Genomic DNA, 18,645 nt, shown 5'->3' with positions numbered 1-18,645 from the left:
AAAAGTTTTGAATTCCTGAATGATTTCGTAGAAAGGCGGCTTAGGATAATTATGTCAGCTTTATTGAGACCGGATTAGCCGAAGTCTAGATGCTACGCATTATACGTGCCCTTACAATGTGACCACTGTTCGTAACAGAGTGAACTCACACTATTTTAACACCAGCTAAACCCTGTCTAAATATGAGGCAATACCGTCGCTTTTGACATAAACATGAAAATCACACCGCTACCGTGACTAATGAAGCCGAATCTCATGACACATTCAAAAGTGTATCATGTGATATGTGTGGATACTTGATCAACACAGCCTAATGGTTAATAGATTTATTCTGTAAATTGTTTTGTATGAATACCCTATGCATTAGTTTAAATTACGTTATAACATATAACAACATTGGTAAAACGTTTCTTGGATCAAACGCTCCATGGATCCGTGTTTAATTATCACAACAACGCATCGATATGCATTTGGCATCAGAACTCTGTGTTTGGTAACACGTCGGGCAGCGGGCCAGGTCTTCACCGCAGCGTATCACCAGCCCGGGCCGAGTCGGACAGGACGGCGAGCGGCAGCAGCAGAGTAGCCTACACCCTGACCAACTCCGGTGGAGCCACCCGTACTGCTATAACCTAGCGGAAGCACAGCCGTGTCACAGTAAATACTGACATATTGCTTTTCCATACATGTAAAGTCCCTCAAATCGAGACCGTTTCAAATACTTTATGTATTAAATAAAAAAATATAAAGGAATCATTTTGTAGCCTATTGCACAGAGAAGCGCAAAAGGACAAAAAAGGAGGATAAACGAAATGGGCAATGGCTGATGTTAGCAGGCATCCCTCTCCAAAAATTGAAAACTGTTCCCATGTAGCCTACCGAATAGGAAAAACTAGTGAAAATATTGTGTGAATACAGTATTAGAGTGGTCTAGTATGTATTCAAACGTAGGTATTTTCTCGTGTATCCTGACATGTCCATTTGTCGCCTCTTAGCCCCCTCCCCACCTAAGCATCTCTGCCCTACATATCTTCTTTAACTTTAACGAGCCTCGTTAAGATCGCAATAATATTCCACCCACTAATTGCTCATTCCATTCAACAAATAGGCGAGCATTGGCTTCTACTTCTTGCGAGCCCGTGCTGTGGGAGGGTGGTGTTGAGATCGGAGTTTGTGATAACCCCCCGTGCGTGCTGCAGAAGTGGTGAAAGCCTCGGTCTACGTACTGGCTAATGATTGGCACGCTTGACAGTGATTGGCAGGGCTGCCATGACAACCTCACAACGACACCAAGAAGACCAATAGAAAAAGCGACACAAAATGTTTCAATGCTACACTCACGGTGGATTTAGGGGGGAGATATTATGAGGCTGGTGTCATTAGGCGATAGCTATTGAATCATTCAATCTTTACTCGTCGTTTCTTTTTCTTGATAATTTTCTTTCTCTCTCAGGTCATTCCATGGTTTTCAGATCCCCTTTAGAGCTTTATCCCTCCCATTTCTTTCTGCCAAACTTCGCTGATCGCCCTTTGCTCTTGGCGAACAGCACTCCCAGCACCAGGTCTCCAGAAGACTTGTCAATGTTTCAGCTACCGACCCTCAACTTCTCTCCGGAGCAAGTGGCGAGCGTCTGTGAGACGCTGGAGGAAACCGGAGATATCGAACGGCTGGGACGATTCCTGTGGTCCCTGCCCGTTGCACCGGGAGCATGCGAGGCGATCAACAAGCACGAATCCATCCTGCGAGCGCGCGCCGTTGTCGCCTTCCACACGGGGAATTTCAGAGACTTGTACCACATCTTGGAGAACCATAAGTTTACCAAGGACTCCCACGGCAAGCTGCAGGCCATGTGGTTGGAGGCTCACTATCAGGAGGCCGAGAAGCTGCGTGGTCGCCCCTTAGGACCGGTTGATAAGTACAGGGTACGAAAGAAGTTCCCTCTGCCCAGGACCATCTGGGACGGCGAGCAGAAGACGCACTGTTTCAAGGAGCGTACACGCAGTCTCTTAAGGGAGTGGTATCTCCAGGATCCGTACCCAAACCCGAGCAAGAAAAGAGAACTGGCTCAAGCCACAGGACTCACTCCCACACAGGTCGGAAATTGGTTTAAAAACCGAAGGCAACGAGACAGAGCCGCAGCAGCGAAAAACAGGTTAGTGTTCCATTTATTGTTAAATGTAGCATACAACCTAGCATAAGGAAGCTGTTGTTCATTTTTTTTGGCAAATGTTCATGCCCAGATAAATATGTTCGTACATAAACACGCTCAAAAAAGTGTTATTAAAAGCAGTCGATGTTCAGGGTTGAGGACGCAATGCTACCGTGACATTTTAGTCATATCCAGAAGTAGGCTACAATGGTACAACACTGTTCTTTTAAACATTTCAACACATATCTAATCACGTTGTGAGTTTAAAAAATACAAACGGTTATTTGTATGCGTAAAACAAACTCTGACTTAGCCTAAGCTAAATTCCAACGCTGAATCGACTAGCAAGCGATGGAAATCAAAACATAGCCTCATGTTAGCTCATGCACCACAGTCAAAACAACACCACATTCGGTATCTTACCAGGAAAAGGCTCCGTTTCGAAAATGATCTACCTTGAGTATGTACAATTATCAACATTTCCAGCAATATATTAGGCTACATAAACAATAATTGTGTTGCCATTATTATGTCCGGTGTGTGGACTTAAAATAAAGCAAGCACAGATACACATCTTGTATTTTACGTGCAACTGAATTTCATGTTCTCAGATAGTGAAATGTCATTCTTTTGGAATGTAAGTTACACGATGCACCTTTGAAACGGAAACACTATATTCAAAGTATGTTATTATCAAAACCTATCACTCCAGAAATATTTATCTTTTGATAAGCTATGGGATGATTACATTAAAAAAGAAATAGATAGAAATAGATATCAGGATTATATAAAAAAAGACAATTAAACCAGCTTAATAAACTGATACTTTATCCCAAAACAGAATAGTTTTGTGTTGTGCACAAAAGGCAGGACACTTGATTCATTTACACATTTCAGTGGCTGAAATTCTAAGACATCCATTCTAAAATAAGTGGGCCTATTGCAAGTACATATTACATTACGTTGTTGTGCAACATTAATTGACATGAAAAATAATTGAAATTACATTTGCAGGCATATTTTTTTTAAACAACAGCCATACTATTGATACAAAATTACATGCAAATAGCTCTAATCATTTAAATAAGCCTATATTGTTAACGTAGTCAAAGTAAATATACATTTCCATGTCCCAGTAATTCGTGCCTATATGGTAGACCTACTATCATCGAGATAAGCGTTCAGGATGTCTGGAGTGATTCAAAATTTGACGTCACTCATTCATACACAGGCTTATACACAACCTATAAACCCAGCAATCTAAACAGGTTATGTTTCTAATTAAACTGTTATTATGTGTCTAATATGCATTTAGGTATATAGCCTATTATAGGCTAGCCTATATTAGGAAAACGTAAAACAATAATATTGTGATAGTGTTAGTATAATGAAACAATGTACATTAATTGATATTTGTATTTGATATAATATACTATACATGCATTTTGTTACAAGGTGTATGTTTTATTATTCAGAAAAACATCAACAAAATTCACGGACGAGCTTATGCTATTGCTTTTTGGTAAAAGCATTGACATTTGTTAAAAGCATTGCTTGTTGTATACTATATGTATAGCCTGTTCAAAGACAGGCTGAAGGCTATTTTGCAGTGGGACATTATGTATCTAATTGCAGTTTTTCTACTCCCTTTTAATCTCCAGGCTCCAGCATCAAGGGATGGGACAGAATGGTATGCGGTCTCTCTCAGAGTCCGGCTGCACTCCGCACAGCTCGGCCGAATCGCCGTCGACTGCCGCCAGCCCCACCACCAGCGTATCGAGCATGACAGAACGAGTCGACACCGGAACGTCCATTCTTTCCGTGACCTCTAGTGACTCGGAGTGCGATGTATGATACAAAAAAGAGAAATATTTACAGGGAATATGGACCTGAACAACTATGAAATATTTGGGGATGAAAAAAGGACAAATTGATATAAATATAAAAAAGAGATAGGCCTAAAAGCACGTCTTTTTCAAGCGCTTTCAATGGACCCACGCCTTCCCCCTACCCCCACCACTACTTGCATGATATTTTTTATTTTTTTGTATCTGGGGAAAAATACTCTGAATTCATTATTTCCACATGGACCATCCAGAAGAGGGAATAACCAGAATATGGTGTTTAATCGCCTTTTTCATCTCCGTTTTAGTCCAAGTGATGATGCCGGTCAGCCAAGATGCAATCCTGTTTTACTTTATGTTCATCAGACAATCATTTAAGTCGTAAGCACCTTTTTACTACACTTCTGTCACTGCCTGTGTGGGGTACTGGTCAAATGTTGAACTGAATCGTTATGACTGTATCAGATTTTTATTTTTATTTCAAGATTTTATATTGAATTATGTATATCTCAAATAATGCGATCATTCTCCCGGTCTGTAATATACGTGTAGAAATATGCTTGTACATATTATTGCTCTCCCGTCTCCATCCTCTTTTCTATCCTTCCTCACTTTTCTCAACTTGGTGTTCCTACATAAAATATTTGTCAAAGCGTAAATCTAAGTTCTCTAGGCGTTTTGTTTGTTTGTTTTATACTTAACATGGGAAAATGATGATATAGATACACGTGTTATCAGTCACATTTATGCAAAATAAGTTTAATATAAATTTGGAATAGCCTATTGCTCAACGACAATTCAAGTCGTTCTATTTCCCCGAGGGTCGCCTAAAGCGCTTATTATTCAATGTTTCTTTCCTGCGTGTTTATGTTAATGTATACATTTTTAAATCAAATACAGTATTCATTTTTCTTATACATTCTGTATTAAGTCTCTCTTTTCAACACATGCTAATTGCTTATCCAATCTCGAGCGTTTATGAGAACAAAATGTATGACGCCATATGTTTTCATCATCTGCTTCTGCATTCACAACAAAACAGTGAATATAGGACATGTGTCCAAAGCCCTGAGCAAGACATGAACTAGACTTTAATCGTGTAGGTTTAAAACATAAACCTGCAAACGGGCTTGCATATGTTATGGCAAACGTCAACGTCATGTAGCCCTTAAATGTGAGTGCCGTTTCCTCTTTTGTTTACGGTGGCCAGTGAATACAGAAATTAAGTAAACGCGCCATTAAATGGTGTAATCATGATGGACTCCTCCCCTAGTCCAATCTCCTATTGTGGGCCAGTGAAAGAGCTTTTCTTCCTCAAGCTCGAGCATTCCCCCAAAAAGGCTTTCCCCAGGCCTTCCATCTCAGTCCCAAACCAACCATAATGGCCTGGGTTTTCCTATATTTGCAACGCCACTGATTTCACTGGTTGAGCCTGTCTCTTCATGGTTGTTCCTCGACACTATCTGTCCATGACAGATTTGTATTTTATTAGCATTGACAAGATGTGCAATGATCAATGTAGGATGTTTAACATGCGCAAATATCATTTTGAAAGTCGAAAGAATGTGCCACAGTAGCTGAGAAAAGATCCAAGCTACTATCACTAGGCAGCATAAAAGGCAACTCCACCAACATTCACTGCGTGGACTGCAAGAAAACTGAGCAAGTGTGCCATTTTCATTATTTATGTCATTGACACTTGGGGTTTCTGAATGAGTTGTACAGCCATAGGTCTATCTTATTTAACAGGACAGTATCTCTTTAGTACAAACACAACCTACTGTTGTGGTTTTAAATCTTTCTCGTCCAAAGGTCACCCACAGTCCATGAGCTTGTCTTTTTGATCCTAATGTTAGATGTTTGGATTGGCGAAGCATCCCTTGGTCACATACACACAACCCGGTGTCTTCAGGCTTGCAGATGGTTGACAAGTATAATAGGCCTACTAGTGCAACAAAACGCTGTATTAGCGTGATGTGTTAAAAGCCCAAAGCTTAATTTCAAGCTACTAACACTTGCTACCTCTCCACCTGCTTGACAGTAGCCTTACCACAGTTTGTATTTAAAGTCGGTGGTTTGGTTGGTGCATCTACATTGACGTCTGCACATTCAAAAAAGGAAAGCTGTTTTCCTATAATGGAAGATCAACACGCAATCTAAATCTAATATTTGACATACCTACACTTTATTGTCTGCAACTTTGTGGTATATTTAATTTCTCAATTGTTTGTACAGAACTGTCCCAAGTTCTTAGCCTATTCGACGACGGTCAAGTCTGGGGGCTTTTTACGCCAAAACAGACGTTCAATCTATTTGTAATGACCTATTATTCTCAAAGTCTAACCTATCTTGCCAAAGTCGTCCAGATAGAGAAATCAATCAACCTAAATGTTTAGCACTAATGCACCGGACACAAATGCAAAGAAAATTAAAAAGCGCTGATTCCATAGCAATCATTTGGAGTTGATTGTGGTTGAAGTAAATCTGCATTTAAGATAATTCTGCGTCTTAAGTCTATCTGCAGGAGAAAGATATGCCCTATCACCATCACGGGGAGGTGGAAACCGCCACCCCGCCATTGCTGATCTGTATCTGCCTGGTCACTCTCACTGCACAAGTTTATTTGCCGCGACAAGACCCGGTCATGATCGGGATTAAATAATCGGAAACTGAGCAGATAATTTTTTCACTTTAATGAAACTTTTTAAAATTAGTATTATTTAATTAACCTAATGTTTACACTTTTAAAAGTGGGTATTTATAGAGTTATTTCCTCTATAAAATATTTTTTAGGGCAAACAAATGACCTTTGACCTGTTTTGGTGGCAGACTTTTTGTGTTTAAGGTTATTAGTATAAACTTCAACGTTTTACTTCGCCTTGTGGTAGACTTGTGGTAGGCAAATGGTTGAAGTCTGTTGCTTCAGCGGGGATCATTACTGCGTGCTCGGGGTTTTTGTTCGTGATCTGTCAAGTCAAATATGGATCATGAGACAAAAGAACTTAGCGAGGAGTAATCTCTGTGTGTGATACTCACATGTGAATACGTAGAGAGAGTAAACGAGAATGTGAGACAAGTGGAGCTACAATAGACGGGCACGTTTTTTCCCCACTCTTTCTATGTGTATCGTCTATAGTGCGTGTGTCAAACAAACTGAATAAAGGATTAATTGTCCTTTTCCCATAACCTTGTGAGCATAGAGGCGGCCGAGAACTATTTGGCCATGGTCTACAGTGAGAAATGCTTGCCCTGCCCTGTTTTTTCTCTGATTTCACCGGTTAACTGAACACAACTTTTCTATTCGTGTGTATTCATGCAGCTCTCAAAGAGCGGCAGTTCCCTCTGACCCGAATTCAGCGCGTGTAGCAGCGGCACAACCTCTCACTGCACAGTGCAAGCGTTCTTAGGCAGGACCGGGCCTTTTAGACTTAATGCTCACTCATTTTTGCACAAGTCTGAAATTAAGGTAAGACGTCGGACAAACACTTAATGGCAAAAAATATATGCTAGCCTAAAGTGATATAATACCGATTAAGATTTTGCGTAATTAAGTAGTAGGCCAACGATGAGAGCCACATTAAGGTTATGCAATACATGAGGACTAAACATTTAAACGGCATTGATTACCATAACAATAATTTGTAATGGTTGTTAGCTTATTTAATTAGCTCTCTAGTGTATAATTTTCACACTGTTAGCTGTTGATGGGTACTACTATGTAGACAAAAACAAACACAGCATGTTTGTATGGTCTCATGCCACATATTTCCCCCTCACGCGCTTGTGTGTGTTCAAATAAGAATGGTTTCAGAACGACCAAACTATACAAGGGAGCATTCCATGGATAGGCTATGTTGACATTGTACTCAGAGTACCATGGTCACTGCACCTGCCAGGTTGTGGTCATTGAAAGACAACGCTGGGCCAACGATAAACATTCTTCTCCCTCTCTAACACTACAGGGATTTAAAACTGTAATTCTATTAAATAGTAATTGAGGGGTCACGAGAGGCTATGATACAGGATCAGTGGTATATAAGCCTCTCGTTTGAACTTTAATTTGGAGGCATAGGCAGATGGGATCATAGCCTCTCTGATGCTTACCGTTTTAAAATGTTCAACACTAGGGGAAATATGCTTTAATGCCGATTAGTACCATTCCACAAGCTCTTTTAAACAAGCACAACATGAAAGCAACCCAACTTTAGCTTGTTCATCCGCAACACACCTCTCTGTTGCTCAATGGGTGGAGGGGGAGGGTGAAAGAGGGTACGCGGCTCTGATCTCGCGCCTTCTGCACACTGAGTGGACAGACCCGCGAGCAGCTTAAACACAGCCAGCACCTGTGATTTCAACAGCTATTCTCATGCCATCTTATGGCGTTAATGTATGCAGTGAGAAAGGAAACATAAACACACGAAGCGAGAGTCATTGAGACAAATAATATAATCTACGAGCCCGCAAGCATATCGTTCAGGCACATACAGTATATTTATAGGTCAAATGTATTACAAAACAAATAAAAATTGTCAACATATGACATGTTTAAATTAATTATATTGGCTATATTTAGGCCTATCGTAGATTGATGCATGCTTTGAGTGAAATACACGGAAACTGAAGCCAGCAGGCCTACTTTAAAGGTGCATTTTATTTTTATTTTTTGTATTTTACTGTCATTCTGGTCTATAAATAACATTTTAAAACTCTGGAACACCAATCACTTAAACTATCAATTTGAGATGGCTACGTCCGTTTGAGGGAAAGGACAACCTACTGATTAAAGGTAGACAATTCAATTAGCAATTATTATGAATTTGAAAGAGAGACAGCGAGAGAGAGAGAGAGAGAGAGAGAGAGAGAGAGAGAGAGAGAGAGAGAGAGAGAGAGAGAGAGAGAGAGAGAGAGAGTTTTTACCTCATATCTCATATCCGTTCACTAAGGCGTCCTCCGGCCGGCCTTCTCAATTAGCGCCGCTGCTCGCGGAGCCCCGCTGAGCCGGAGAGGTTGCCCCCCGAGTCACCAATAGCACCCCCTGCGTCTCCTACGGCAACTCTGCCCAACAATCATCAGACCATTTATAGATTGACTCATTTTGTAAATAATCTTTGACATGCTAAAAAAAACACCATTCGAGACAACTTTATTAGCAAGAAACCATTTAAACAGATGTCATGTTGGCTGGACTTTGGTCACACGTTCCCCCTGATGAATTGGCGATTGTTCCATACCCTGTCAGTGAACGCTCCTCACTATTGTCAAACCGGAGAGAGAGTGCAAGCCTGGGCAGAAAAAAGTCCCTTCACTCTCATTGAAAGAGCCGGATAGACTCGGGCCACACATCCAAACCCGCTCAGCCGAGGACGAATAATGAGCGACAGACCGCCCGCCTGATCAGTAATCATCTTTTCCCCTGTCTTCATATCCCTGTCCCTGACACCTTCATCTGTCCGTTTTAAACATACTTTGCATATTCCCAGACAGTGAAACCCAAATAGGCCCAACCAACATGTCTATTGTAAAATAACCAGCAATTGCGTCCACATAGCCTATTTTATTGCTAGTCTATACTTTCAAAATACGTTTAAAGATAGGCGATTTAGCCAACTGTTAACTTCAACACGCAACATTAAATTTAAAAATAACAAAAATCTAATAATACCCCAGTTTAGTAGTTTTAATGTGATGGCTAAAGCAATTTAACCTCATAACTATCCTGTTATGAACAAATTACTCTTTAACAGGGACTTTTAATAAAAACATATTAAGAACAATTTACTTTTAAACTATTTAGATCTGGTTAAACAGCGAGAAACTATAGATCAGGTGCTACAGGATACAGCCTAGACTACAAATCTGGACATCTATGTTAGTCACTGCACTCCAAAGAATGACAGTAAACACAATTACACAGCCTATGGTCTAGTTCAAATAGGTTAGTGAAGACGCGGCCTCCTCATGATCAAGTAAAAGCCTACCCTGGTTTCTTTACACACATTTTATTTTATTTAATATTTAATACATTATCGATTCATAACAATCATTCTGCGTAAGTGGAATGAAAAGTACACAGGACCGTTTTAAACTGCGTGCACATTCTTAACAAAAGGTCGGATATTGACTCCAGTTGGAGTCTGGTTGGCCTTATCAATTTAACTTCCGTTTAGAGCAGTAGAATGGATTACCCACAGTGCTGAGCTCGTGTTCACAAACAGCCTCTGTGAGGATTCCAAGGAAAGCAGCAACAATGTCGGTTAACTGACAAGGTGGTTCAAGTCGGCAGCATTATGCGTGCTCATACTGCCACCCAGTGGGTTTTCTATGTAGTAACAAACGGTACCAAGAAGCGGTGCTAAACGTTTAAGCACGGCATGAGGCCTGTAGAAATAATGTGACTGGAAATGTAATGGTAAAACGTGTTTTTTTATTGTTAATGCTAAAGCATTCACATGTGCCCTGACACCGGAACCAATCGTGATTGGTTTGTTCAGTCTCATGAATAGGCCTTAAACTCTAACTCTAAACCACAGCACCACACCCAACATATGAACATGACGTATTAGAATTGTATGAATTTTCTTTGAGAATTACAGAAACATCCTTCATTACATGGAGGTTCGTACACTCATACCTCCTGTCTTGCCAGTTTCATTGAGCTTCTCGCGCTCCAGTTAATGCCCGGGCACCACGGGGACAGGGTCTGAACAAGCGCGCGCATTAATGTTTTATCATATGAAAGTCAAATGATGTTGGAACACTGAACTGGATTTCCATTTGTGCTAGATCAAGGATTCAGACGGCAGCGAGTGTAATGGAATCCCGACTCCCTGGTTAATTTTTCACCACTGATACCCAGGGTTTTCGAGCTTCCAAGGAGAAAATCTAATGGGTTCAGTTGGAGCGCAGCCTTTTAGAGTTAAACTCTCGGGCGAAGAGCAGGAGACTGAGAGGGCCCGCTGTAAATGGACGGTAAAACACGCTTATAGCTACAGGACAACCATTAATCCCAGTCTCAGAGGAGGTAGGTAGCCTGGTATAGGAGCGAGTATCAACTTTTTCACTTCCACTTTAGGTTCAACCCCCACCCACTCAAATGCGACCGTATTTTCTTCATGAGCGCATGCTGGCGAAAGTAACAACGAGTGAAAAGTCATTGCAGTCTATTTCCACTACGTCCATAAGAGGACTCATAAAGGCATGCTTCCTGAGTGAGAGAGAGAGAGGAAAGACGACAAATAAAGATAACTACAGATGTAAACCATTTGAAATGTAGTTGCCATTTGACCTTATGTGCTGCCTTTGAAGGCACATCAAATATAGATACCAATAGCATGTACTAGCATTTATCTCAATATTGAAAATCACCAAGTACTATATCTGAAAAACAGTAAACATTCTGTGTTGAAATAAACTGGTGACCTGTAACAAAAAAAGTCCACTCTCTTGGCCAAGAAAAACAATTGTGTTCATCTCAACACTACCACCTTGAAACCAGTTGTCTCAATCAATCATTTCTAAACACAAGACACTCCTTAACATCTATCTGAGGTAGCACATCCATAACTCTCCAGTTCCCACCCCATGCTCTCCTGGAACCCAGAGATGAGGCACCCCTCGCCCCTTGTGTTACGTTCGGATGAGGCCCTGGTCGAGTTGAATGGTGGACCAGCCACATGTTTATTTAATGGGCTTTTGTACATGTGGTGAGTGACTCATCTGGTCTTCAAAGCAAACTCTTTAAAAATGGCATCTGTCCCGTGGTGCCCCTGGGTCACATGCATATTTCAAACCCCTGCTCTGGTCCGACCCAACAGTCCTACTAGTAAATGGGGGTCAGCAGTACATCACACAAGGGGGAGAAGATGAAGCTCTGGAAGATCAGAGTCGGACTATGTGGTTTATTCTGTGTGTCAAGATAATTCAGATATCAAATGGTAATTTCCAGACTGAGGAGGAATTGTTGGGCCACTGTAAAGATTGGAAGGTTTATCAGTGCAGAGACAGGTTCACATAACTGTGTGTGAGATATGTGATGGTGAGGCAAAGGAAAACACTGGGAAAGAAAGGCTCTTTGCTCGAAAATGTCAATGGACAATGTTTGTTCTTTTTACTTACCAAATGTAATCCCTAGTGACCCTTAGGATGAGAGGGATGAACAGAGGGTGTTTACCGAGATTATAATATTATTATTTCGATTTCATTCAAATGCCACGCGCACACTCACAGAAACACAGAAACACACAGACTTGGAACTTGTTGTGTAACAGTGCCATCTACTGTCTAATTCCTATATCTGGTATTCATCCATGAAGTGAATGGGAGACAAAGCACTGACATACCGGTAAGTAAAAACAGAAAAATACTTTAGTATCTCGACAATCTTGAAACTTTATGGCAACTAAGTGGCGTGAATAACTGACAACATGTATATATATATTTTTAAAGATATTTTCTGATAATATACTTTCAACCCCAACTCTGCAGCCGAGAACTGATCTGACATGACATATGTGATGGTAGTCATTTCCTGGTTGCCCCCTTCATAATCACTAATGGCGAAGCCAGAAGATGCAGCTGAAGGATCTGGCATGTTGGGTCAGACTTGAGTGGGTGAAAACCTGTTCAAATGAGGACCTATCACAAACCAGACACCAGGGGGCACCATGACCACAAACCATCACATCAATCACGACCGAGGATTGGATTCACTCTCACTCAGTCTCTCATTCGATCTCAACCTCTCTTGCCAAGCACACACGTGGAGACGGTGGCACACACACACACACACACACACACACACACACACACACACACAAAGACACAGACACAGACACACATGCACACAAACACACTGAAGTAAAATTATACCCATAGCATATTTTCTGCATCTTTAACTGCACAATTGTTCACACTTCTTCCTGGCGCTAAGAAGCAACTGTAGCTCACTAGCAGAGTAAGTCAGGCAGTAACTGGATGTAAAAAAAAAAAAAAATCTAAATGACTGGCAACATCTGAGAAGTATACAGCTTGAAAACCAGTGTTGTGGAAGTTATCATGATGAGAGAAGGAGGAGAATGAGAGAGGAGTGGCAGGGAGCAGGGTGGGGGCGGGCAGGATAGAAATAGAGATGGGGATGGGGGGATACTTATGCAAGAAAACAGAGAGAGGGGGAGAAAAGAGGGATGGGCACAGAGGTATGGAGGCAGACATCAAAAACAGTAAAGATGGAGGTCTGATCATAGAGAGTGTGGGGGGAGGAGAAAGGAGGAGAGAAGTGAGGGGAGGAAGGAAAGGGATGAATAAAAGAGTGGTGAGATAAGAGGAGCGAGGGAACATGAAGGGTGAAAAGAAGAATGAAGTGAAGAGAAAAACGGATATAATTGAGGGGTGTAACACAAATGAAAAGACTAGCTTGCTTTCGGCCCTTGTGTGGTCCTGATGAAATTGTCAAACAATTTTTAAATATTCAAATTGTGGTTCATTGAGTCATACTAAATTTGACGTATAATAAAACGTTCCAGTTTTACGTAAGCTAGTTTTTATTGGTTGGACAGCTTCTCTCTTCTCTTCTCCTCCCTGTTAGATCGATCACCTCCTGTAGATGGCGTACGCACCAACAATAAATGCGACCTACTGCCGTTCATTCTTAAACGTATTCCTTACAAGAACATAACTCTAAGTTTGTGTTTGTCTGTGTGCACGTGTGTGCGTGTGTGTGTAAGAATGAATATGAACGCATCATTTGTTCAACCACACTCAGTAGGCCTTGTTATGGTTTCCATAGGAGCAGGAAGAACACTCATCCTCCATCCAGCATGTTGGAACGTTCCACAACAGTGTTGATGTTGACCATCAGGGCCCAGGTCACGCCCCTGACACCTGCATCCCCGTGCTAAGCAGGAAAAGAGAGCCTGGTTGCTTTTTAATTGCAACGACAGAAATGTAATTAACATTGTGTTGCCGTTATGTAAGACGACCCAGTCAAGTGCACATTATAAAAGATGTGATATTGATGATATAGGCCTACAACACTCCACTCCACTGTTTTGGCTTCAATGTGTTAGTATGGTTCTCTGTTCTGAAAACAGCACTGGTGTTTACTGACAGTTTCGTTTCAGTTGACGAAAACGGGTCCCACGCACTCACACACACGCACACAGACACACTCACATGCACGCATTCACACATACTGTACATACATACACACACACACACACACACACTTTCATACGCACACACATACTATAATACACACCTAGATTAAGTGAAAGTCTGGCTCACGCAGCAGTCTACCTGGTCCTACCCGTTTGGGTGGAAATTTAAGAAAACCCAACCAACAGTTCACAAGCAACATAATTCACATTGATGTGATTGTGATTTCACAATTATTTATCAAGAAAGATATGTGGGTCTGGAAAGTATGTACCAGTAAACATATGTTGGGGGGTTGATAACATCATTTACTTTGATAGGTTCTAAGGCTCCATGTCGCGTTCTATACGTTGAAGGTCATGTGTGTAATCTATTGAGTTGTGTTTATTGGCACAGTGAAAAGGCCCCCAAAACGGTAATCAGCAACATTCACAAAGTGAAGCTATTTACTTTTGTATTTGATCTACTTCTGAGGTGCGCAGATCCTTAAGAAACCTTCTTATTTCAACATAGGTACTGATATTACATTCATCAACACGTTGGAATTGTAATCGCAAATTGAGCGTACTCGTATACTGCAAAGTGAAGGCAGCACGAATGAGTGAAGGTAATCTCTAGGGTGGACAGATGTAATGGAACGGCACCAAATGACCACCCAAGAAAAGCTATTGTGAACTGAAGGCTGTTTGTAAATCTTCAAATTTGAGTGGTCGGGGTTTTCCGCTTGGTCATCAAGTTCCACAAGTTTGCGATTTTAGTTGCAATTGCAAGAACACGCCATTGTTTTGACCCGTCATGTCGGAAGGTCTTGTAGTTCTGCAACACGACTTTTTTTTTACTCGCACAGGTCATCCACCGTGACAGATAGCAGCGGTGTGTACGGTAACTTTATGCGTCCGCTGCACGCAGGGAGTTGCCTGGTGCATTAATGCTTGGCTTGGTTCTACTCCCCTGACCACGGCGCGCTCTTCCTTGACCGTAACACAACACCCCCCGTTTCCGCTGTTTCATCTTATTTTATGGGATGCACCTGATACACTAAAATGCGTAATGGTTCAAGAAACGTTGAAATCTATGTGTCCATCAATAACCGTCTCACTGTACTTGACCCCGAACGGTTTGCAAAAAAACGAAACAATAAAAGGACATTAAAATACAAACGTGCGCGCTAAAAGTAGGCTACACCTGTCAGGTAGAGACATAAAGTGAAGTGAAAAAGTGAAGCCAATGACTGCAACAATGCCATGAAATACAGAAATACAAGCATAAGAATGACAATAATGACAAGAATAAAACACAACTTAAACTGTACTGTTAATAAAATACCTTGTGGAATTTTCAGTTGTTAGCTGTAGGCCAAGTAATAATGATGATATAACCTTTGGGGATACATATTTCATTAAATCTACAGTAAATGTTTTGTTTTGTCTAAAAGAAGGATAAGACTCAATGTCGACTTATAGACTTTTCGCACTGCACCTGCCATGGATAACCTATAGTCTGACTCTATTATCGACAATTTTGTTAAAAAAAACAGCCTTCATATAGAAAAATCATCATATTAGGATAATGTGAATAACAAATGAGAGGTAACCTTTTTTACATTTGGATAAAAAAAAAAAAAAGTATCATAAACAGGCATAAACTTAAATGTTATCGAGATATTTAGCATGTTCCTTAATCAAATTTGTGTCACATCAAGTAAAAACTACATTTTCCAAACCAAATTAGAAATTCATAAAAAAAATATTTTAATAAAGTATTACAAATGTAGCAATATTTAGGCTACAGTAAGCCTATGCATTTCACTTATTTAAGGGCATGCATGTCACCACGCAAAAACACCTACAGTGCAAACATAACTATGTTTTGAGAGTTATTACACTATTGCATATTTATGCATTACAGGCAAACTAACTTTCAATGAGGTTTAAGGTTTGCCGCTTTAGAGTCCAGAAACATTTGCAAACTGGAGTTGATGCATGCCTTAAAGAACATTATATACGTCGGGTAGACAACAATATGGTAAATAAAGATGACCAGTTGTCTAAGTAGGCTTACTTCGAACGGCAAATAGCCTTTCTGAAACAGGACACATCGACAATCGACAATGTGTCATGGACATTGCGTGCGTAAAGTCTGTCCACGTGCGTGAAGTGATGCGCGTATCAAGCATTTTGCCTTCAACTCAAGGTATTGCTATTTGCCAAGTAACTGCCAAAGTTTTGATCTATGGTTGATTTGTTCTCATTTGTAACAGGCTCAACAGCATATAGGCTGCACTGCATTTTATTGTAGCGTATCTGTCCAACAAATTCCTGAGCAGTACTGAGTCAGAAAGAGGGATATACTCTTTACCAGCATGACTGTTTTTAAGCACTGTCCTGACCTGAGATGTTTATAAACCACAGCGATGACATTGATCAAACGATGCACGCTGGAGGCTAATAGTATTTGTCATGTCCCTTTGTTTAACATAGGTCCCGTTATACTTGGAAATTCTTCTGTTTTCAGATTAAGTATAGCCTAGTTATGGTTTTATATGGATTGTCCTATATCTAATTTGTGTCATTTAAAAGGGCCTTTGTTTATGTATAAAGTTTATACTGTTTATTCTGATTCCATTCGTTTTCCTATAGTTGCCGAATTAGAGTCCCTTTTCCGTAAACTAAGATTCCAACTAAATCTCTACAATACGCAGCATTTATACCCAGTGGGAGTCTTGTTAGCCCAGCTTTGGCCGGCAGATTTCCCTAACATCTTTAGCCCAAAAGTTTAACAGCATTCCCCCCCCTTTCCAAGAACATATGCTGCACTCACGCGCTGGTAAAACATCAGCATTGCTCAGCAGGAGAAACATAGAATTTAATGACCACCTTGCTCTTCTCGAGAATTTCAATAGCTCTATTTGTTTTGTTAGTCTAATCTTTGATCTTAAATCTGTTCAACGAGAATAACTTTGAAGAATTAATCTTCAAACTGTTTTGTTTTGGTAGGCTTATTTAAGTAATACGATTAATATAAACATGTGAACACAGGAGCATGGGTGATCATGCACAACTAGTCTCTGATATTCCATATTCCATTAGCTAGCTTTAGTATTAAACAATGTGTTTGTACTTTAGTTACTTCAGTATCATTTTGGTTAAGTGTTTTAGAAATGTATGTTATATTACATTAGCAGTTCAATCATAACAAATAACAAGGTCATGAACATTTCCAGAGCATTGCCCTGATGAAGCAGAAAAGCATCTTAAAAGTTGTGGCCTTATAGCTGCGAATAGCCACTGTACAAACAATGCAAATACTGACATCCTGAAAATGAGGTGAAGTCATAGCCATTTCAAGAAAAACTTTCTGTACACCTTTGGAAAACATAAAATGTTGGGTTGAGTTGTGATAAAGCTGTTCAAACAGAGTCCTCTTTCAACATAATTTCTAGTTTTGTATTTAGTTATTTATTTTATGTCTCTGCTAACGCCGCACTTTTGTTTCCATCATCGACGCGAGGACAGATTAGATGTCATCACCTGAACATCAAGGATAGTCCATCCAACTTCAACCAACTTGTTTGTTAGCAACTGCCAGGCTTCTGACAGTTGTGAACGAACGTTTTTGAATTAGAGTAAAAAAAGCAGGCTTAGACCTACACTTTCATATTCCATAAACATAATTAGGCTAATCATTGGACATGTTAAAAAACGGACTTTAATACAACAGCGCATGGTTCCTGACACGTGTAATTTGAATATACTTATTATTGCAAAGCGTTTCTGCATGCACAATGAGATGTTAAACTGTCCAAGGCTATAGTCTAAATGCAACACATGTCATAATGTACACAACAGTCTTTCCAATGGCTTCATAATGCAATGTTACTTCTTCAATTCAAATATTGATACTGGTTCACAGCACCAACTTGAAAACTATAAAGCGCATGTACAGTAACCTATCTATCTCTACACCCATAGGTTTTAAACTACTGATTTTGATCCGTATATACTATCTACAATATCTTGCAAACAACATCGTGGCACGAGCCACTCAACAATGTACAATCTCAGAAAGCATTTGTCAGGAACTTTTAAATGCGTATTGCGAGTCAAACTGTAAACTGAGAGATTTTAAATAGATAATTCTGCCCATGAGCTAAGCACCTGTTGACATTATATTTACGGACTCAAACCGTTTTCATAATGAGGGTGTTCGATTCACAAAGTTTATATATTTCTTTTTTATACCACAAAGACCATTAATTGTCCATCCCATAAAAAAGTCCTATCGGGGGAGGCTTTTGAAAAAATAACACTTCTCAAAACAAAAAGCAACAAAAGCTAGATAAACTTAGAGGGAAATCACACACGTTCTCCTGTTAACAAATGCATTTCTTGTTTGTTTTTTATTATTGTAAAGGTATATGAAACTGTAGTTGGATCGTTTGTTTATGTTTTATTGTTAATCGCAAAGTTTACATGCAGTCGTTTTCCAAATGAAAATAC

At 40.2% G+C, this 18,645-nt stretch overlaps 1 protein-coding gene across 1 annotated transcript; it reads left to right on the top strand.

Moving 5' to 3' along the window:
• Positions 1-1,309: 1,309 nt before the first annotated feature.
• six3a (SIX homeobox 3a) lies at positions 1,310-4,824 on the top strand. Its single transcript, XM_084709479.1, has 2 exons — positions 1,310-2,153; positions 3,812-4,824. The coding sequence occupies exons 1-2, from the start codon at positions 1,462-1,464 to the stop codon at positions 4,002-4,004; spliced, it is 885 nt and encodes a 294-aa protein (XP_084565605.1). The 5' UTR covers positions 1,310-1,461; the 3' UTR covers positions 4,005-4,824.
• The last annotated feature ends 13,821 nt before the right edge of the window (positions 4,825-18,645 follow it).

The sequence above is a fragment of the Hypomesus nipponensis genome, chromosome 11 (assembly GCF_054491055.1).
Source record: "Hypomesus nipponensis isolate SF chromosome 11, ASM5449105v1, whole genome shotgun sequence".
Classification (NCBI taxonomy): Eukaryota; Metazoa; Chordata; class Actinopteri; order Osmeriformes; family Osmeridae; genus Hypomesus; species Hypomesus nipponensis.
This window is presented reverse-complemented; position numbering and strand designations above follow the sequence as displayed.